General features: G+C 55.3%; 1 protein-coding gene across 1 annotated transcript in view; it reads left to right on the top strand.

The window, feature by feature from the left end:
* C1H4orf50 (chromosome 1 C4orf50 homolog) overlaps positions 1 to 9272 on the top strand; it is a 39948-nt gene extending 30676 nt beyond the window's left edge. The window contains exons 9-12 of the mRNA XM_087829012.1: positions 371 to 553; positions 2276 to 2324; positions 4272 to 4393; positions 9042 to 9272. Coding sequence (XP_087685138.1) covers positions 371 to 553; positions 2276 to 2324; positions 4272 to 4393; positions 9042 to 9272 — 585 coding nt within the window. The remainder of the gene's footprint in view (positions 1 to 370; positions 554 to 2275; positions 2325 to 4271; positions 4394 to 9041) is intronic.
* The last annotated feature ends 12407 nt before the right edge of the window (positions 9273 to 21679 follow it).

The following is a 21679-nucleotide window of genomic DNA, read 5'->3' as shown; positions in this document are numbered from 1 at the left end:
GGTGCCTGGTGGCAGTGATGGCTGGTGCCTTCCGAGGGCCTGCGTGGCCGGGGGGCTTTGCTGGCACTGTCCCCTCAGTGCCCTGAACGATGCCCATTGTACAGATGCGCAAGGTGAGGCGTAGAGAGGAGCTCGGTCTCATCACTGGTCAGTGGCAGAGCCCAAGCCCACGCCCTTGACCCACCTGAGGGCAAGCAGATGGCAGTGGGAAGCCCCGGGGGGCGCAGTGGGGTGCAGCAAGATTCTTTGCTGGCTCTGGCTTCGGGGTGGAGGGAGGGAGGCAGCGCTGGGCTGCGGAGCAGGGAGCCGATGCCCAGCCCCCGGGAGCCCTGCCTCCATGGGCCCACCTGCTGTGCCTTCGCTCCCACAGGCCAAGTTGGCTTCCCTGGTGCAGAAGTGCCGGGACAGGAACCACCTGCTCACGCGCCTGCTGCGGGAGCTGTGCAGGCACGGGGCGGCCGACCACCTGCTCTCCGAGGCGGTGCACAGCATGGTGAACGACGTGGCCCTGGCCGAGTACGCGGCCGCCTTCCTGGCTCCGGGGGTCCCCGAGGTAGGTTCCCGTAGACAGCCCTGTCCCGCTTCCCGAGGGGGCTGTGGGCACATGATCCGTGTCCAGCTGCCTGACCTGCACTGTCCCCCGGGAACTCGCCCTGAACCCCTCCTGCCGCACCTGTGCTGGGGCTGGCGTGGGGAGGGGCCCTGCCGTCCTTACTTAAAGTGCTCAGAGCATGACGCAGAGACGGACGCGCAAACAGCGGCTTGAGGGCAGTGTCAACGAGCACTGCCGCTGGTTTCACAGGAGGCTCTTTCCCGTGTGCCTCGGGACCTTGGCACGTGCTGCCTCCCCTGGCAAGATTCCTGTTTGCCCTCCAGCCTCCTGTCCATCCTTCGGGGCTCTGATGGGAGCCCTGGGAGCTGACCGGCCAGCTGGGGAGACCCCAATGGGCTTGGCATGGGATGTGCAGACCGGGGAGGGGTGGGTCCCCGGAGCACCAGATCGGGCAGTGAGGATGGCGTACCTGCCGGCGAGGCCTTCCAGAAGCATCCCCGAGAGGGCCGTCCCCGGGTAACACCGTGTCTCGAGCGGCTCAGTCCCCAGGGGCAGGGGCTCACAGAACCCACTGAGGGAGGGTGGGTGGGGGCTGGGGTGGGGACCCAAAGGGACGGGCTGCCATTGGCTTCTTCCCTGGGAGCGGTGACGGTGGCCGAGTCTCACGGAGCCCTCCCCGAGCTGGCACTTCCCACAGATCAACTCGCTTCCTCCTCGCAGCAGCCACTTTATCAAGGAGACTGAGGCTCGGGGCGGTCGAGGGGCTGGTCGAGGCCACAACGGGGTGGCCGACGGGGGGTCAGGACTTTCAGGAGGGGGCACTCATGCCCACAGGGAGACACGTGGGGCAGCAACTGCCTCCCGTGACTTCCTTGCCTCGCCCTGCGAGGTGGGGGATAGAAACACTCGGGCCTGCACCCGGGCCCTTTCCTCGGGGCTGCATCTCAGTGTCTTTGTCGGCTCGGCTGCTCTAACGGAATGCCACAGGCGGGCCTCCCCTCAACCTCCCTTGCCACAGTCGAGACTGGAAGTGGGAGGTCAGGGTGCCAGCAGGGCCGGTTCTGCAGGAGCCCCTCCTGGTGCAGACGCGTCTTCTCGCTCTGTGCTCACACGGTGGAGAGAGAAGCAAGCTCTCTCCTGTCTCTTCTTTTTTTAAAAAATATCTCTTACTGATTTCAGAGAGAGAGAGAAACATCCATGGTGAGAGTCACTGATGGGCTGCCTCCTGCTCGCCCCCTGCCGGGAACCGAGCCTGCAGCTGGGGCTTGTGCTCTGACTGGGAATCAAACTGGTGGCCTCGTGGTGCCGGGGTTAACGCTCAACCACCGAGCCACGCCAGCCGGGCGCTTGTGTCTCTTCTTCTAGGGACACCAGCCCATCATGAGGGCTCATCCTTATGACCTGATCACCCCAAAGGCCCCGCCTCTGGCAGCATCACACTGTGGGGGGGGGGCGGGGGGTGTTAGGATTTCAGCATATGCATTTGGGGACACAGACATTCAGTGTGTGGCACTGAGGGACCAGGACAGACGCATGGGTGGGTGGCGGGCAGAGGTGGGAGGGGGCCCTGCCTGCGTTTTCACGGGCACGGGGAGGCTAGCTCTGACCACAGCGCCCTTGCTGCAGGGAGGGCCGAGGTCCCTGTTTTGCTCAGTCGTAGTCACCAGGTAAGGCTCTCTCCCAGGTCCTGCAGAATAACCGCTGAGACGTCTTTTCTTCCAGACAAGCCACCGCGCGGACACCGAGCCCGAGAAGACAGCGGCTGTAAGAGGTCAGTGCGACGTTCAGTTAGGAACCGCCCAAGTGCTCAGACTCCGCCCAGGCCAGCAGGCACCCTGGCAGGGGGGCCGGGCCGGAAGACGCCCACTGTCACCTGCAGCCGTGAGGAACCCGCGCCGCTTCCCCCACGCCCTGCCCTGCTTGCTCCGCCTCCCCACTTCACAGCCTAAGGGGAACGGATTAGGAAAATGCTGCTCCTGCAAAAACGGGCAAACTCCTCAGCCCCGCAGGTTCACCTGTTCGCCTAAAGATGAAAGGCCTTTCCCAGTGAGAGGCCACCAGTGAGATCAATAAGAGCAGCTGTTCAGGATGCCGTGTTCGGGCAGAAGCCCGGCTGGTGCTCTGATCAGAGATGCAGGCGACGGGTGTTCATGAGAAAGGGAAGGGGAACGGTTTTTTTTCTTTTTTTTTTAATATATCTTTATTGATCTCAGAGAGAGGAAAGGAGAGGGAGAGAGAGAGCGACAGAAACATCAATGATGAGAGGGTCACTGATCGAGCCCGCAACCCGGGCCTGTGCCCTGACCGGGAATCGAACCCCGATCGCCTGGATCCTAGGTCGACGCTCAGCCGCTGAGCCACGCCCGGCCGGGCGGGAAGGGGAACGTTTTTTCAATTCGGGGGGTAATCAGACTAGTGGCTGTAACCACCGCTTCTTGCTGTCCTCCAAACAGGTCCTTGGGATACAGGTGTTGCCCAAGGCCCAGGGCAAAGGCTGTTTTGCGCTGTTTGAACATTTCGAAGGTTTGAGACGCGCAAGACAGTTCCTCTGGGACGGCAGCTCCAGCTCTGTTTTAAAGAGGCTCCATTTACTTATTTTTTTGACACACTCTTTGAAACTCCTCCTAAGTAAACAATTCTACGTGTAGAAAAGCTCAGTGGACAGGCATTCCTGCCAGGGCATTTGTAAAGCTAAAAACTGGGGGAAAGAGACGCCAGAATCGTTCATTAGCTCACACACTCAATGAAGTGTTAGTCACTGGAGTGACGCTGATGGGCGCCACGTCACAGCGTGGAAATTACGGCGTTCTACTAAATTTTAAGAAGTCAGGAAAGGCACCGATGGCTGCAGTGACGTCAGTGATACAGACGCATGCCTTGCACGTCTGCGTGTGACTGACAGGTTAGGAGAGCATCTAACCGCGAACAGTGGTTCCTCAGAAAGAGGGCAACATGGGTGATTTCTTTTGTTCTGCTGTTTTTATTATTAAAAAGGAAATTAAGATGCTGCCTGGCCAGAGAGAACGTCCTTGTGGAAGTGCCGCGTACTATAGGCGTGAGGGTGGGGCTTCTGAGCATTTGTTTAGGGTTATGTTCCTATTAGGGGCTCAATAAGAACATAGAGGAAGCATGGATGGTGCTGCTCTTGAGATCTGCTCATGTAGCAGTTCTTGTTACTAGATGCTCTTCTTACCTGCTGTGTGATCTTGGATGAGTTAGTTAACCTCTCTGAGCCCCAGACTCTGATCTTCAAAAGGAAGATAATATGGCCTTTCCCAGGAGTGTCCAGAGCCTGATACAAGAAGAGATTTGTCCTCAGTCTTTAGCCGTTCTGTTTTCACACTCGGAGGGACAGGAATTCTAGCTGGTCCCGCTTCTGCCGCTCTTTTTTGTAAGTTTCCTCCCTACCCTGGGCTCAGCTTCCTCACCTTTAAAAGAAGGAGAAGTACTAGGTTGGCTGAGTTACGGTTCTTTCAGCATTTCTGGGAGGCTGCCCCGTGCCCAGGCAGGTGGAGTCGGGCTTACAAGAGCTGGCTTGGTGGCCCCTGCGCGGAAGGAGCCTGCAGCCGGGCAGGGGAAGGCGAGGCAGGAAGGCATCTTTTTAGGATATCTGAGACCATCGTGACAGAACCATCAGAGCGTGTGGACGAGGCGCTCAGAGCCTTGTTGATTTTCTAGACTTCTGGGTTGAGGCTTGACCGAGAATATTCTCTTCTAGCTCAGAAATGTCCCCTAAATCCCGAAATGGACAGCGTCCTCCCAAGACCCTGGCATTCTGAGTCCTGGCCTGTCACGGAGGCTGAGTGGCCAACACAGACAGCTCGGCTGGATGCTCTGGAGGTGAGAGGACACTTGTCACTTGATTTCTTAAATAAATGTTTTAATTGAGTGTATAAAACACGTACAAAAAAGGGTACCACTCGTAAGCGTACAGCTCCATGCACCGTCTCGGGGTGCTACACACACACCCGGGAAGGCATCACCAGGCCAAGAATGAGAAGACGACCAGCACCACAAAGCCTGGTTCCCCCCCAGTCTTTCTCTCTCTGACCTATTTTTTAATTTGTGTTTTCGATCACATCATGTGTTCTGTGTCTGGTTATTTTACAGTGAGTGCTGGACATCGTGTGTGAAAACTTGTACAGAAACATAATTGGGGGCTTAGCTCGATATTGTCTGCATGCAGAGAGGACTTCCCGCAGCTCCTGACAGGCGGCGGGGCCAGGTGCGGCCCATCCCTCACGCCCCTGTTGCAGCGCTTGAGGGGCCACTTCATTCCCACCCCCCTTATTCCTGGGAATAGCCTTCCAGGGGCCTGGCCAAAGCCTGTGGTGTTTATCAGTGTCCTTTCCCCTGGCCTCTGGAGCTCTCCTTGGCTTTCACCCCTCAGCTGCCACGGTCACGGACAGACTCCGCCGTCACCTGCGGGGGACACGCGGCTTCCAGGGCTGTGCCAGCTATTCTTGGCTTCTCTCCTGTTTTCAGTGACTGTCCCACAAATCCTCACAGTCTCCGGAGCTCTCAGATGGTTTCCGTCGATGTTTTATTCGGCTTTCCTAGTTGCACTTACTGGAGGTTTGGTCCAAAATGTCCCACCCGGTCAGAGCCAGAGCAGCACTCCGTATTCAGAGAAAACTTATGCGACTAATTCTGACATTTGGAGCCTGACAGGCTGAGTTTAAATTCCAGCTGTAATTCAGAGGGTTGCTGGGCAGGTTCCTTCATGTGCCTAACTCTCCTCACCTGGAAAACGGGGACAATACTGACCGCTGCCGATGTGAGGGTGGGAGCAGGTGAGCAGAGCCGGCCTGGAGCATGAGAGGTGTCGCCTGACACGAGGGAGGTGCTCAGTAAATGACAGCTACTGTCATTAGTCTTCTGACCGGTGACTTTCATTTTAAATCACTTGTCTCCAGGCTTGTTACCCAGTAATAAGACCTTCTTTCCAGCTTTGCTCTTTTTCTAGGAAAATTCCCTCTGGCATTTGACCGTTGGCCTATGTTACCTCAGTCAGGTAGAGCATTCTAGGCAAAGGCATGGCACCTGCAGAGACAGAGGGGCGAGGGCCTGTGAAATATTGGGGTCCCCGCGAGCAATCCAACGTGGCTGCCTCACGCAGCACGAGGGTGTAGAGAGGAGGCTCAGAGACCTAATGACGGTGCCAATACGGACAGAATGAGAAACATCCCCGCCCCCGCTGGTTGAAAGCTTCTGGGCGCCGGGCTCGAGTGCACAGTGCATTAGCCCACCCAGGACTCGCACGCGCCCACCAGCGGATCTCATCATTAGCCCCGCTCTCCCTGTGAGAAAAGGTGAGGCACAGGGGAGGCGGACAGCTGACCCGGGCTGGGGTGCACCCTGGGCAGCCGGCTTCTGCGGTGGCGCTGTGGTCATTGCGCGGCCGGGTCGTGCTGGGCCGTCATTGGTGGGGGCGATGGGAGGTAGGCGAGGTCCCTCCTGCCTCCCTGGGTGCTCCAATCTGGGGTTCAGTGTGGGAAACACTCTCAAACGCCTGCTCCGGGTGACACTGGCCAGAAAGCCATGGCAAACCTTTTGAGGAAATAGTTGGAGCACAAATTAAATGCATGGATGGACCCAGAGAGCAAGTTTCTCGCCCACTTTTTTCAGTGGACCCCGTAGACAGAGGACACCACGGATGAAAACTCTTCCTTTGTTGAACTTGATTTCCACCCCACAGGACTCTTCAGCTTCTTTGTGGTTAGATGACAGGTGTCCACTTGGACATTTTTGTTCCCATGCGTTACACAGTGCCTGGTCCACAGGAAGCTGGGAAAAGGCCTTGCTGGAGGACTCACTGGAGGGAGAGGGGGCTGCTGGGCTGTTTCTCTAGGTCATGCAGGCCCCTCGCCCCCGTGGCCAGCGCTGCGTTTCCCCGCGGTCTTGGCTCCGCTCCGCTGTCACGGACACAGAGGAGCAGAGCTCCTGCCCCCGGGAGAGCCAGGTTGCAAGCTGGATATCTGGGCTGGCTCTGGGCAAGAGCTTCCTACGGTGAAAACCAATTTGTTAAATAACTACACCAGGGGATTCGTGACCTATAAGCAAAACAAGATCATTTTTGAAGGGCAATAACTAAATTTGTAACATGTCACAATTATATTATTTTATGGTTGAGCTTAGAGAAAAGGAAAGGAAGGTGGGGGGAGCCTAAAACTATACAAAATATCCTGAAAAGGCTGATAATCCTTTGGCGATTGAATAAATGTTTATCCCTGTATAACATAAGCCTGACCATGTCACTCTCCCACCAAAGACTGTTCGTTCATCCCCGTGTGCATAGTGCAGGCTCAGGAGCTATGCAGCCTGGGTTCAAAACCTGGCTCTGCCTCTTTACTAGCTGTGTGGCCTTGGGCAAGTCACTTAACCTCTCTGGGCCTCTGTGTCTTCATCTGGGTAATGGGACAATAATATCACTTACCTCTCTAGGTCAAACGTTAAATGAATGCATATGCATACATTGCTTAGAACGATGCCTGGCACGTCATAAGAGCTCAGCAAATGTTCACCATCATGGGTTGAACCATATGCAGTTGCTGATATTATACCATCCTCTCCCTATAAAATCAGTGGTTTCGTGTGGTTTAAACTAGTATTATTATTGCAAGATGAAGTTCAGACTCCTTAAGTTGGTGTGACATTCTATGTATATATTATCCCATATGGAATGGCTTCAGTTTTTAACATGTAACAGGATCCTGCCCCCAAACCCAGCTTAGACACCACCTCCTCCAGGAGGCCTTCCCGCTCCTCCCTGTGCGGTCAGTGGCTCCCTCCTGGGAGCTCCGCTGGCGTCCGTGTGGGCCTCCCTGCCAGCTTCACCTCGGAAGCATAGCTGTATGTTTGCTTGCCTGCCTCCCTCGCTGGGCTGGGAGCACCTGTGGGTAGGGAGTGGTCCCGGTGAGGGGCACAGGGAAGGGCTCCGTGTCGTCAGTCCCCTCCTTCCCCTCGCCGCCTTCCTCAGCCAGCGTCCGCAGCCGAGGGAGGGGCCCTGAGCAGGCCCTGAGCAGGAGCCACGCTCACCGCTCACCGGTCCCTGCCTCCTGGGACCCCGGGGAAGTTTGCTCCATTCTGCCTGCAGCGCTGGTAGTCACCTTTTCAGAGGACTGAGCAAAGGTATGGGACTCATTACTGAGTGTCAATGTAAGAAACGTTCAAAGCTGTGAAGAATTTTTGTGAGTTTATTTGAGCCAAAACTGTCGACAGTTGTCAGGAAGCAAAACCACAATGTACTGAGATGCTGCTGCGGAGAATGGCAGTTTTGCACCTTGTTTTATGCATTATAACAAAAGGAGACGGGAGAGGGTCACATGAAGTCCAGTGGTGACAGATCGGGGAGGTGGGAGAGGGCAGGGCAGGGACACCTCAGGGATTGGAGAAAAAGTAAAGTGATGGAAACGCTTCTTTTACTCAGGTGGGTGCGGGACAGTTAACAGTCAACAATTAACTCAGTAACAACGAGGGGATGTGTGGTCCCTGCAGAGCGGGGCCTGTGCTTTGAGGGGTCTGGGAAAAGGAAAATGACTTTGATATTCCAAAGATATGTTATCATAGATGCAAAAAGGCAATAAACAGGCTCAGGCAAGGTAAAGATTGACTTTTGTCAGGGGAGATACCTGCCTAGGACATGACTACCCACCATAAACTGCTTTTAGTTAAAAAGCTTTAACCTCCAACCATCCTTTGTGGTTACTTGAGGTCTCTGAGTTCGCCAGGTCGCCACGCAGGCCTCCCCCGGGCTCCTCAGGTTAGCGTGTGGCCCCTTTGCGTCCACATGAGCTCAGTGGGCCTCCCTGTCATCAGCAGGGAAGGTGCTGGATAAGTGGGAGCTGCTGGGCGTGAAGGTCTCAGATGCGTGTAATAGCTGCTGGTGGAGATCTAGACAGACCGGGGCTTTGGGTCAGATGGCCTGGGGCTTGCCCTGGAGCCAGCCGGCTCTGAGCTGCACGGCCTAGGTAAGCTGTTTAGAGTCTTTGACACGTAACTGTTTTCTCATCCGTAACGTGGGCCCGATACCAGCCTGGTGGGAGGACCTAATGAAAGCGAGTGAAACGGCGCGTTGGCGAGGACCCCGGGCAGTGCCGGGCGTGAGGTTGGCACCCGGTAGACATCGATTCCCTCTTAATGGGAAAGGTCACTATTTCTTGTCACTGGGAATAAGAGCACTTGCAGAGGCACCTGCTCTGTGGGGACACCCAGGGGGTGTCCTGTCAGGCACCCGCTGGCTGCCCGGGGTGAGAGCTGCCCCGGCCCCGGCCTCCGCCGGCTCACCCGCAGGCGGTGTGACTGCGGCCCCGCTGAGTGGAGCAGAAGGACCGGAGCTAGTGCGTGGGGGGTATTTGGTGTCAGGCACAGAACGTGCTCGGTAAATGTTAGTTGCCGCTGCCATCTGTTCTTGGGTAAAGTGTGGCATCAGAGGGGCTTTTACGGACACGGAGAAGGCGACACCCTTTCCTTATGCTCTCGCCTCCAGCTCCCCCTGCCCTCGGGGCCCGCCCCTGATCCTGGACCCTGCGGGGCTGCGTCCGGACTCCCCGCAGAGCGCCTGGAAGGAAGAGGGGGAACACCCTGCCCTGCCCTCCCGGCAGACAGCCCCCCGCCACCCCCCGGACTCCTGAGCCCCGCGAGGATCCTGGCTTTCCACCGAGAGCTCGGACGGAGCGTTCGCGACTCCCGCGCCAGTCAGTCACCGCTGGAGCTGTGAGCTCCCTCTCCAGGGCCGTTCCGTAGACTCGATAAATATTTGAAGCGGAGCCTTCGGAGAGCGCTGTAAGGAATTGGCTGCAATCGAAGGCCTCATTCAGTGGCAAGTGGTTCTGCCTTCGGCTCGGGGGTCCGTGGTGGTGGCCAGAGCCTGAGAGAAATACGGGACCGTGCCTTGAAAATTCGGAGGAGTTTGGCTTCGGCAAGTGTCAGGGCAGTAAAGGGGGTACTTCCTGGGCCAAAACCTACCGAGTCGCTGGTCCAGGGGCCCTCATTCTGCACCTGACATGGTCCCCCCCCCAGGAGCCAAACTTGGCAATATCTGGAGACATTTGTGTTGTCACAGCTGGGAGGCTACTACTGGCATCTGATAGGTAGAGGCCAAGGATGCTGCTAAGTGTCCCAAATGCACAGGGTGCCCCCAGAGCAAAGGATCACCCCACCCAGATGTCAGCAGCACTGGGCAGGGAGGCCTGGGACTGGCCTGACGGCTCCCACCGTTGTCAGCCATAGAGAACCGTTTTGTTACCTTCCTGCCCCTGGGACCCCCTCCCCAGATTTTAAAAGATTTTTGTCTACCAGATGAAATGCTTGATTTAAGTAATTATATATTTTAAATTTTGAAACAATAAAAACGCATCGGAACTTTCTAATCGGTCCATTCACTCGGCATTTGTTGACGTCTAGTCTCGGCCAGGCAGTGTGGTGTGGTGAGGGTGAGAGAGATGAGCAGCGCTGGGCCCGCCCCAGGGAGCTCACAGGGCGACGGGGGACACATGTAAGTAAACAGATCGCCGGGCAGTCAGTCGAGCTTGTGCCATGAGCTGCGTGACGAAGGGAAAGGCCAGCTGTACCCGGCTTCAGGAAGGAATGGCGGGCTGAGCGGAGCCCCTGGGCCCGAGGCGTTCAACACCCGGGCGAGGTGGGGAAGGGTGTTACCGTCAGAGGGAACAGCGTGTTCAAAGGCTCTGAGGCATGAGACTAAACTCTGGGGGTGCCGCTGGAGGAGCGTGCAAGGCAGCCCCAGCTTAGCCAGCGGCAAGGGGTCACTGCCTCATCCCCCCCAGCACCCCTCCCTTCCCCCAGGACCCAGGGGTGGAAGGACGCCTCCATCCTGAGGGCGGGCCACCCAGAAAGAGCATCAGGGAGCTTGGGCCACAGCTGCCCAGACCCCTTCTCTGGGCTCCCCAAGCAGAGACATCGTCTCTCTCCTCGGGAGCGGCTGGTGGAGGGCTCGCGGGAAGATCAGTTACCTGCCCGTTCTGTTCCCTCCTGGCTGCGGCGGCCACGTGGGGCCAAGGAGGTACCCGGGCAAGAAACTGAGGGCTCCCCGGGCAAGAAACTGAGGGCTCCCCGGGCAGTAGGCAAAGCATGTGGATTTTAAATGAAGGGGAGAAGGAGAGAGAGAGAGGGGAAAAAAAGAGAGAGAAACAGCGATGTGAGAGACACGGATTGGCTGCCTCCTGCATGTACCCAACCGGGCTGGGGACTGAACCTGCAACCCAGGTGTGTGCCCTTGACCAGGAATCAAACCCGAGGCCCTTTGGGGTGGGGGGGCCAACACTCCAACCACTGAGCCACCCCTGCCAGGGCTGTATTTTAACTTCGTGTGTTGAGATGAAAAGTGCAGGAAGTTCCCACAGACCCTTGCCAGCCTCCCCGATGTTAACATCTCGCGGATCCGACCGCAGCACAGTGAGGGCAACGGGCCATGGGTTCGCACGACAGGCGACGTGACGCGGTGAGCGGCAGTGTGCCCGGCTGCTACCGTCTCACGGAGCCCGCGTCCATGTGGTCGCGTCCATGGGCCTCAGGCCCATCCCGTGTCCCAGGCCCACCCATCCATTTGTTCAGGAGACATTTAGTGGTGGCTACAGTGTGAGGTCCGGGCCTCGCGTATGTGCTGGGAATGGAGAAGATGCCGTCTCTGTCCTCAAGGCCCCGCAGCTCCCTCACTGCCGCCCAAGGAGTCCCCAGGTGGGAAACCACGGGTGTCACCCCCTCAGCCGTCCTAGCCACCACAGCCTCCCCTGCAGCTCCCAGCCGTGCAGCGCCCAGCAGGGCTGGTCAGCAATGCTGGTCCGTGATCTCCTTCGGTTCCGCCCCTTTCTTTGGGGACAATGCCATTAGCTTTGAGCAGCAGGAGTACAATGAGTAGGATGTGACCCGGTGAAGTCGGGGCGAGCGGCCAGCTGAGCTGCGCTGCTGAGCCAGCAGCCCATGCGTCAGGCAGGTGCCGGGCGTCTTGTCACCTGAGAGCTCCCTCTGGCCCCCCGCACCCCGCGCCTGGGGGCTCAGCAGCAGGGGAAGCCCGTTAGAGGAAGCCAAGGCAGCTTTGCAGTCACCGAGGACCGCAATCAATCATGTTCCAAAGGCAGAAACCACTCACCGACCAAGCTGTGAATTGCCGCCTGGGGCTGGCACTTGGGGCCGCCCCGCACTGGCGTTGCTTTGTGCTGTGAATGCGATGGCAGATGGCAGGCTCAGGGTTTCCCTTCCTGGGCCGTGGACCCCGGCCCTCGGAAGAGGCCACGGACGGGCCTGCTGCAGCCAGGGCCCAGCCTGGTCAGGTGCTCCCAGCCCGCTCAGATGACCGAGCAGGGCCAGGCAGGAATGGGCACGCAGCAGCTGGCTCGGGCCAGCCCACACACCAGGAGCACCCCGGCGGTGACCCGAGGCCTCCGGGGACCAGCCAGATGGGCCAGCCTGGCCACAGCGGCGGAAAATGATCTGTCAAACCGGCTGTCAGCGATCAACAACAGGGGTGCCTGGCCAGGCTCTTCAGAGCAGGAACCCTGAACCCAGCAAGGTAAGTGCTCCCCTCCCCCACTACGGCAGGATGGCCCCGGCTGGGCTTTTAGGCAAATCAGATGGGAGAGTTGGCCTGGCCGGGGGCCTAAGTGTGTTTCCCTCCCTGTTGCCTGTTTCCTGTCCTGCCCTTATGGAGGCGGTCTGCATGTGGCCAGCGTCTGCTCAGTAGGTCTTTTCCTGAGCACCTGCCAGGGCAGGTAAGAAGCTGGGGGCTGGGCCACACTGGTTGCCATCCTTCAGGCTCCTGGAGAGGCAGATAAACCAAGAGTGGCATGAGCACAGTGTGGCAGGGAAAACACAGGGTGCAGGGGCACAGAGTGGCACCTGATCAGCAAGGGAGGAGATCAGGGAGGGCTTCCTGGAGGAAGTGCCGACTGAGGTGGGCCCTGGAGATGAGCAGGGGTTGGCCAGGGAGGAAGGCCCTGTAGGCAGGGGTAGGGTCGGATAGGAAATGGGGATGGACATACATGTCTTTCTGTGATCGCCAAGTAAAAGGTGCCAGAAGGAATCCCACGGTGACTCTCATGTTCCATTTAATGTGTATTTTTAGTACAGGTAAAGCATTTTCGCTGTTCAAAATTCAGAAGGCACAGAAGTCTACACAGTGCAAGTTTCCTGCCCACCCCTCCTCCCAGTTCCCTTCCCAGAGGCAAACGTGTGCCGGTTTCTTATGATGCCTCCCAGAGATGGCCTATATACTCTAGCAGCCACACACCGGCACACTCATACCCCCCCTTTCTACCCCAGGGTGACATACCCCGCACTCTGTCCTGCACGCTGCCTTTAAATTTAATATATATTCCACTTGAGAACATGATGGAATATCTATTGTCCGAACAGGCAGGTCGTTTCCCATAGCGTGCATGTTACCCGCCCCCTTTCAATGCACGTGTGTGTTGTCTCCGGCCTTTTGCTGTTTCGCCGGTACTGAGGTGACAGTGCTCATATGTGCATCTGCTCATACACGAGTGACTACGTCTGAGGGGAGGTCCCGGGAAAGGAATCGCTGGTCAGAGAAGAGCATCCCCCGTCATTTGAGAGTCCTGGCCACCCCACCCCCTCCCACTTTGAGCTTGTACAGTTTCACTCCCATTGCAATGCTTGGGGGTCCCTCTTGCCTCCCCCAACACCCACCTGATATATTGATTCAATTCAGCATTTGCTTTTTGAGCCCCTGCTGTGGGCCAGGTGTGGTTTGAAGCAGTTGACAAGCCAGACATTGGGGGGGGGGGGTTAGTGAGCAGGTGGGAGCCAGTGAGCAGGTGGGAGCCAGTGAGCAGGTGGGAGCCAGTGAGCAGCTGGGAGCCAGTGAGCAGGCATTTGCTTCTTGACCCTAACGAGGGATCAGCTGTGTTTCATCCCACAGGTACTCGCACCTGGGCGGGGGGGTGATGGGTGAGCCTGACTGCAGGGAAGCTGGGGTCTGGCCACCAGGGCAGGAGGCTGATGAAGCCCTGGGGAGTTTGGAGGCTGGGGGAGCAGAGAAGGTGGCATTTGGGCTGAGCCATGAAGGGCAATATGGTCCCAGAGCAGAGGGAGCTCCCAATGGGGCCCCTAGAGAAGGGACCAGGGCTTCTGGGCTGTGCTTGGTGCAGCCCTTGTCTCCTCCGGGGCAGAAGCCTGGCTGGGCCCAGGAGGCACAGGTGGGTGGGCAGAGGCCAGGGCAGGGGCCAGGGCAGAGGAGGGAGGACACCCAACACAGCGGCTGGTCCCCAGGCCTGCTCCTCCGAGCAGCGCAGCGAGGATAAACTCAGAGACCTGCCTTCGCATCCAGCCTCACCATTCTCAAGCTGTGGATCTAAGCTGAAGGCTCAGTTTCGTCCTGTGAAAGTGGAAATAACATCATCATAACCTTGTCCTACCTCATCGGAGCCCGAGAGTGTCCTGTGACAAGCACCCCGCCCAGAGTGCCCCTGCCCAGGTGAGTGCCCCTCTTTCTTTCCCCTCTGATGCTGGACGGCCCGGGAGCTGAGCACACACACCCGCCTGGGCTTGGATCCCATCTCCTCTCCTTGCCTCACCTCTCTGCCTCTGTTTTCTAACCTGTAAAATGGGCACGCCTCCTCCTAGGGTGGCTATGAGGGACGAGTTAATATCCATGTAGCTCCGAGGCCCTGGAACAAGGTAAAAGCTGCCCATTGTTCCATCTCTGCGTGTAAAGTTTAAAAACCTGCAAGAGGAAGAATCACTTAAGGCCAGGGGGTTAGGAGAGGTGCAGTGCCGGTGGCCGGGGGACTCGGATGGAGATGATGCTGGGGACTGAAGAAGCGTTGCTTAGGGGCCCCATGTGGTCCTGCAGCCAAGCCGGGAGCGGTTCTCCATAAATGAAAAACTTAATGTAAAACTTAAAGGCGCTCGGACCCTGTGGGCTGAGCCTTGGCCCTGACCCTCCCCGCACAGCTCAAACCTGTGTGACTCCCTCCAGGCTCTTTGGTCCTTTGCCTCGGTCCACCCCTCCCGAAAGGCCTGCCCGTGGAACCGAGGGTCTCTCCGTGGCCCTTTTGGAGGTGGCTGGCTGGGTGGCTTCCATTCCTACAAGTCCCTGCTTGTTTACCCGAAAGAATCTCATTTCTACTACTTGCTACTTCATTGACCCTTTTAGAATGAGTGGCTCCAGCACAGGCGGCAGATTATAAGCGGCTAAGGGAGAGGGCTGCCCTCGGCCGACTGGGCTGGGTCCTGCTCCGTTACCTCCAGCTGTGTGACCTCCAGCAAGTGGCTCAACCCCTCTGTGCCCCCGTTTTCTTGGTGGAAACTGATGCGAATAACAGGATTCAGCTGACAGAGGGTTAAGGGGAGGCTGGGTGCCCTGTTCTTAGCTGTTTGTGGGGTTAACGTTCTCTTAAAGTACAACCTGCCACCACTCCATGCGCAAGGCCAGCATCCACGGCCATCCAGGGAAGGGGTTTTCAAACAGAAATTCCTATGGAGCATGGAAGGTAATTTCCCGCTAACTTCTCCCTCCCCGTGGGCCAGTCTGCAGGATGCAGGGTCTGACCAACAACCCCTGCAGTCCATCCAGCCTCTGCTCCAGCCGCAGTCACCTTGTGCGGGGCCCCGCTTCTCAGCTCTCACCCTCCTGTCCCCTCTGCCCGGCCCGCCATCCTTCAGAGCAGTGACGGGGTCACTGCCTTCAGAGCAGGCTCTGGCTTCAAACTGTGCCTTTCATGCCCTCTCTGTGTGACCTCGGGCAGTTTGAAGCCCTCTGGACCTCAGTGTTCTCATCTGTTAAATGGGGACAAGCACAGGACCTCACATCTTAGGAAGGATGAGACGAGCCAGTGAGGCTTAAAGCGCAGAGCCAGGCCCACTGTGCAAGTTATTATTGTTGTTAAGTTCTCTACCTGGGAAAGCCGGGCCACTGCATCCATCTTCCAGGAGGGGCCAGACGGGGCACAGTTCCCCACAGGCCACATAACAGCTGGTGTCGCCCTGTGCAGCTTTAATGCCTGTGTCTCTAACTTCCTCACTGACCAGCCTGCGAGGGATGGGCTTCACCCCTGTGTCGGAGCTGAGGAAACTGAGGCTCCCAGGTGCGCAGGCGGGAGTGGAGCCCCAGTCTGTCTGGCTCTGACTCTGAAATCAACTTTCCTTCCATTAAAGCACAAATTCCAGTGCCTGGGGCACAGGCCTTCATGCCTGTATCTGTGTAATCCACCCCCCCATGCATGCTACCTATGTCCCCGTCTACTTCCCAGAAGGACCGAAAGGACGTAAAAGACAGACCCGAGAGTCTGTATTATGGAAGAGTGAAAACTCAGGGTCATGTAGTAGTTAAAGAGGGGGTAGGAGAGAATAATTGTACTGGGCACGGAGGCGATGGGCAGCTGTGCCAATTGAATGGAAAAATGAGGTCTGAGCTTCCTGGTAGTCAAAGCAAAAAGGGAAATAATATGTGTTTTATGGTGTTGACTTTCCAAGAAAAGGAAACAGATTTGCAGAACTTTTCTTCTAGTTCTGAGCTCTGAGGGTATCTATGCAGTGAACAGGGAACAAATGGTGACTCGTGTCCCTGGCAGCACACCTGCACAGCCTCGGGAGAAGGAGGGAACATCTGTCAGAGGCCCCTCTCTGTGCCAGGGGTCCACCCCAGGCTTCATGGGGTCCTCACAGCTTCTGGAGCTGAGCAGTATTACTTCCCTCTACCCACGAGAACCCTGTGGAAGCCTCAGGTCTGTCCTAGGTTCACTCGGTTTGTGAGGGACGAAGCTCTCAGGCCCAGCACAGGCCTGCCTGGCCCCAAAGCCCTGTCCCCTGCTCGGGGAGGCCCCATCATTTGGTTTGCTGCCTGGAACTAATACCCTCCTCTCCTCCTCCCAGCACCTTCTCCCTCCCCTCCTCCCTCTCCGCACTCACATCTCTCTCCAACACACACACACACATCAATCCCCCTGCTATAAATCTCAGCCAAATGCTCCCCAGGGCCCCCAAGCCCTCTAAGATTAGCAGCTTGTCTTCTGGAGGCTGGGAGTAATTTAGCGACAGGAAGCAGGTGCGAGGCTGGAGGTGGGGAGAGTGGGGGTGGGTAGCGGGGCTCCCGCTGCCTCCAGCTGCTGCTGCCGGGTCTCCCGTCCCCATCCCCAGGTCTGGGACGCGTGCTGTTTGCCTCACACGGGTCCAAACCCCAGCGTCAGCATCCACCACGCACACACTCTGATGCTCAGACGGAAGCTGATGGGCTAAGCTCCCGTGGCCTCGAGCAGCCAGTCCCCTGCCGTTGCTGCTGGTTTAGTCATTGGACACACGCGTGGACTGCTGCGGGCCTACTGTGTGCTGGTGCTGTCCTGGGTGCCGAGCAGGCAGAGGGGGATCCGAGCAGCTGCAGGGGTGGGGTTCAGGCAGCAGGAGCCCAGCGGCCCCCCTCCTCGCCCCTCCAGGGCTGCTGTGCCGGCTGCTCAGGTGTGTGCTGAACGGAGCACCTGGCCTGGGGCCTATCCCCTGCTCCCTCCTCGCCAACGGGCTGCGCCCCCGAGGGGGTGTCTCACTGGGGCTCTGGACCAAGGCTCCATGTAGCCTCCGACCCAGAGGGGCCGAGTCAGAAGGCTGAGGCCAGCGGGGCTCGGAGGGGCAGGGTGCCCCCCAGGCCTCCTCAGTGTGGCCCTCCTGTCCCCATGTCCCCATGCACTGCTGACCGTGACTCAGGAGCCCGGACCTCTCCGAGGGCCTGACCTGTGGACAGTCCCCCGGGCGGGTGGGCTCTGCTCCGGGCGGTTCGGGTGCTGCTGCCCGGCAAGGCTTCTTGCTGGTTTATCTGCTCCCCACGCTGCGCAGCCGCGGAATCTGTGAAATGTCGAGAGGAGAAATCAACTAGATGTTTGAAACTCCCCCCGGCCCCCAACCGTCTCTAATACTGTGTCTTTGGCCCAGTGAGAGGGCACCTCTCTGTCCCCAGGAGCCGCAATGACTGGACCCCAGGTTGCAAGACCCCAGAGAAAAAGTCGCAGCTGGCCCTCGGCCGCTGTCTCCTCCTCGGGCCTGGCTCCTCCGGGCCTCACTGGCTCGGCTGCCCCTGAAGATTTAGATGGATGCTTTTTATATTTTATATAAAAGGCCCCAGGGAGAGGACCCGGCAGGTGCCTGGACCCTCACCCGCCGCTGTAGGCGTGCGAGCTCGCGGCCCCTCGAAGTCGCGGGGGAGCTTCCACCAGCGGGACGACCGCGTGTGTGTTTTAGGACCATTGGGACCTGGTGCGGAGAAAGGACGGGAGGGGCCGGGGGATGCGCGGGACAGGATGTGGGAGGGGGTGCTGCCTGGTCGTGGACAGTGACAGAGGGTCCTCGGGGTGATGGATTTGTTCCATTTCCGTCGTAAATCAAGGCTGGAGATAAACAGGAGCCGGCGGAGGAAGGTGCGCCGCCTGGGGCAGGGGCCGTTTGTCTCAGCGGCGAGCGGGGAGATTAGGGTGCAGCCCAGGCGGAAAGGAGGCCTCGTTTGTCTTAAATGATAAAGGGGGAAAGAAAACTGACGTCACATCGCGCACGGGTTTGACAGCTTTTTACGGTGAGAGTAAATATGTCTCGATCCGTGCGACAGTAAGCAGAACTGAAACTGGGGATGGGTCCGGTTTTTTTGTTTTGTTTTTTTAAAAAGCACTTATCTGACCCTTGGGGATGAATCAACTCAACTCTCTCATTTGAGGAAACTGAGGCCCAGGTTCAAGGGACCCAGGAAACTGATTATACACACCACCCCCCCAGTATTTTTTTACTGGCAGGGACTTGCTCTATTTCCAAGAATATGATCACTTCTTGCAAATATTCCATGTATGTTTAAAAATAATATGTATTTAGTTCTTACTGGCTTTATATATATATAATTATATCAAATTTGTTAAGTGTGTTCTTCAAATTTGCCTCGATTTGTCTTTCTTTTTTAAATGTCTTTATTGATTTCAGAGAGAGGAAGGGAGAGGGAGATAGAGAAACATCAATGATGAGAGAGTCATTGATCAGCTGCCCCCTCCCCGCCCCCCACAGGGAATTGAGCCCGAAACCCGGGCATGTGCACTGACCGGGAATCTAATCACGATCGCCTGGGTCATAGGTTGATGCTCAACCTCTGAGCCACGCCAGCCGGGCTTGATTTGTTTTCTTGTATGATTGATCTTTCAAGTGTGAGAAAGATATGTTTAAATATCCAACTATTGTGGCAGATTTAGCAATTTCTCTAATTTTCTTAACAGCGATTTGCGTATTTTCAGGCTATATTTTTCAGTGCATACAAGGCTAGTATTTTTCTATCATACTATCAATTTTTGTTTTACTATAAGGTAGTGACCTTCTTTATTCTTAATAATGGTTTATGTTTTCCAGTCTATTTTGTTTAATGTTAAATAACTATAATGAATCGATTTTGGTCAGTAGTTGCATGGTACGAGTTTCTCTATAACCTTTCTCTGTTGTTATATTTTAGTTATGTCTCTGGTAACAGCATGTAGCTATATTTTAGAAATCCAATAGGATGATCCCTCTCTTTTTAATGGAGAGTTTAGTTCATTCATAATTATTATAATAACTGATATAATAATTTCCATCATCTTATTTTGTGCCCATTATTTACCCTGCCTTTGCCATGTTCCTTGTTTATCTATTTTCTTGCTTTCCATTAAACTGATTAAGTTTTCTTTATTCTGCCTTTCACCCCAGGTATACATTATATTTCCATTCTGTAAGCAACTACTCTTTAAAGTTTCAAGGTGCATTCTTGGCTTAATATCTCTACCTTCCTCCTGTATATAGGATACTAGGAGGCTCTCATTCTGATACCTCCTCTTGTGTCTTCCATATTGTCCAGTAATATATTTCCACTCTGTATTTTTCTACTTCTCAAATTAGTCAGTATTTTATAGAGTCAATACATGTTTAGATTACCAATTTCTTTGCTTACCATTCCTTCTTGTATTTTATTTTTTTCTTCTGGGTTTAATTTAGTTCTCTCTGGAGCACATTTTTTTGCTAGTATTTTACCCACAAGGCATTTTAGACGTAAATGTCCTTAGTCTTTTCCCAAAAAATGTCTTTATTTTGTTTTCATTATTGAATGATCATTAGCTGGACATAGAATTCTAGATTCTCAGCTCTTTCTTCTCGGTAATGTGACAATGTTATTCCATTGTCTTCTGGCTTCTATCGAAACTCCTGCTATTGGTGTAATTGCCACATATTTTAGGTAGTGTTTTGGTTTTTTTTTCTCTCTCTCCCCCTCCCTCCTTCCCTCTCGTTGCTTTTTGGATCTTCTCTTTGTCTTTGAGATTCTTGAGTTCTGCTAAATAAAAGACACTTATTTTTATTTCTCCTATTTGAAACATGTGATTCTTGAGCCTGAGCGTTTATATTTTTCAGCATTTCTGGAAAATTCTGTCATTATATATCTGCTTTCTCATTTCTTTCCTTCTGCAATGTGTGTTGACACTGTAGGAAATGGCTTTCCCTTCAGCTGCTTATAATCTCTTTCATGTTTTCTAACTCCATCTCTCCAAGTAGCATTCCAGGAAATTTCCTTGGATGAATCTTCAAGCTCGTAATTGTTTTGTGCAACATAAAGACTGCTGAGGTTCACATTTAGTCCATGTGATCTTTCTTTGCCTCAATTTTTCCATCTTTAAAGTGGGAGTTATAATAATGCCCACTTAATACTATTTTGAGGTTAAATGAGTCAGTCAATATATATAAAACCCTGAGAGGAGTCCCTAGCCCATAGTAAGTGCTGTATAAAAGTTGAACATTAATTATTTTTTGGTTAATCTTCACCTGAGGATATTTTTTCATTGATTTTTAGAGAGAGTGTAAGGAAGGGAGGGAGGGGAGAGAGAGAGAGAGAAACATGAATTTGAGAGAGACACATTGATCGGTTGCCTCCCACACACGCCCCAATGTGGGCTGGGGATCCAACCTGAGACCTTTCAGTGTGCAGGACGATGCCCTAACCACTTAGCAACACCCAGGCCAGGGCTTAAACATTAATTTAAGAATGTACTTTATGGTTTCTATCCAATAGTCCTGTTACTTGATGTCCTTGGAATACCCTGCTGATCATATGTCTCATGCATTCCCTCGCCGAATGTTGTTTTCTGAGCTGTTCCTGAGGCTTTACCTGCAGGACTCCTGTGTGCCTCTGCTTCAGCCCCAAGGGTATCACAGGCTCAAGGACATCGGGAGCATCACTGGCCAGGGATTTCACTGGCTCGGGGCACCTTTTTTGCTCCATCTCCTAACTGGAGGTTCGTGGGCCATTTGGTTGGTCTGAGCTCAACCCTAAATGGCCACGGGATACAGGCCTGTGGCCACATATTCTCAAGGGAGACTTTCCCCTGCACCTAAAGCTCAGGCTAAGAAAGACAAGCTTCCTTGTGCTCTCTTTTTTTTGTTTGTTTTTGTTTTTGTTTTTTTAATTGTGCTGAAGGTGGACTTTTCCCACCCAGGCTGCTCTGTGCAGAGGGAAGAGCCGCCCAAGGGTCCTCACATATGGGTGGTCTCAGCCCAGCTCCCCGACGCTCTCTGCATATGCGTTAAATCTACCCGCCCTGCCCCCTTTTTGGTGATTTTAAGCTAAGGCATGGACAAAGCATGTGCCAGAGATCAGTGCGGCTGAGAAGACGACTCAGAGGAGAAAGGCCGATGGCACCAGGGGACAGAGCCCAGCGGAGGCCCGGCCTGGAGCGAGGGGCTTCTGCGGGAAGCAGGGGCTGGGGGAGCCTGTGAGGAGGGGGTGGCAACTGATTTGTTTTAAAAGCTCCATTCTGTGTTGAGCTTTCTGGTAAAAGGAAACTTACAGAAAAAATGTGTATCAATGACATTTGGGCAGAAGGATAATGGAGGCCGTGGTGAAGGCTCAGTCGGTCTGAAGGGTCCATGAACTGTAAGCAGCAGCCAACGCCTCGCGGCTCAGCAGGGGCCCGGCAGCCTCTGGGCACTCACTGCTGTTAGGTCATTTCATGCGCACAGCTGCCCAGTGGGGCTCCGCTCCAGACCCCTCCTTACAGACAAGGAAACTGAGGCACAGAGAGCTTAAGTTAACCATCCAGGGGCTCAGGGGAGAGGGTGTTGGTCCTGGAGTCCACTCTCAGCCCTGTACCATGTCGCCCCTCCAGCTTTAGA

This window comes from Miniopterus natalensis, chromosome 1, assembly GCF_054644295.1.
Source record: "Miniopterus natalensis isolate mMinNat1 chromosome 1, mMinNat1.hap1, whole genome shotgun sequence".
In the NCBI taxonomy this organism is placed as follows: Eukaryota; Metazoa; Chordata; class Mammalia; order Chiroptera; family Miniopteridae; genus Miniopterus; species Miniopterus natalensis.
Note: the sequence above shows the minus strand (reverse complement) of the source record. Positions and strands in the feature narration are given on the sequence as shown.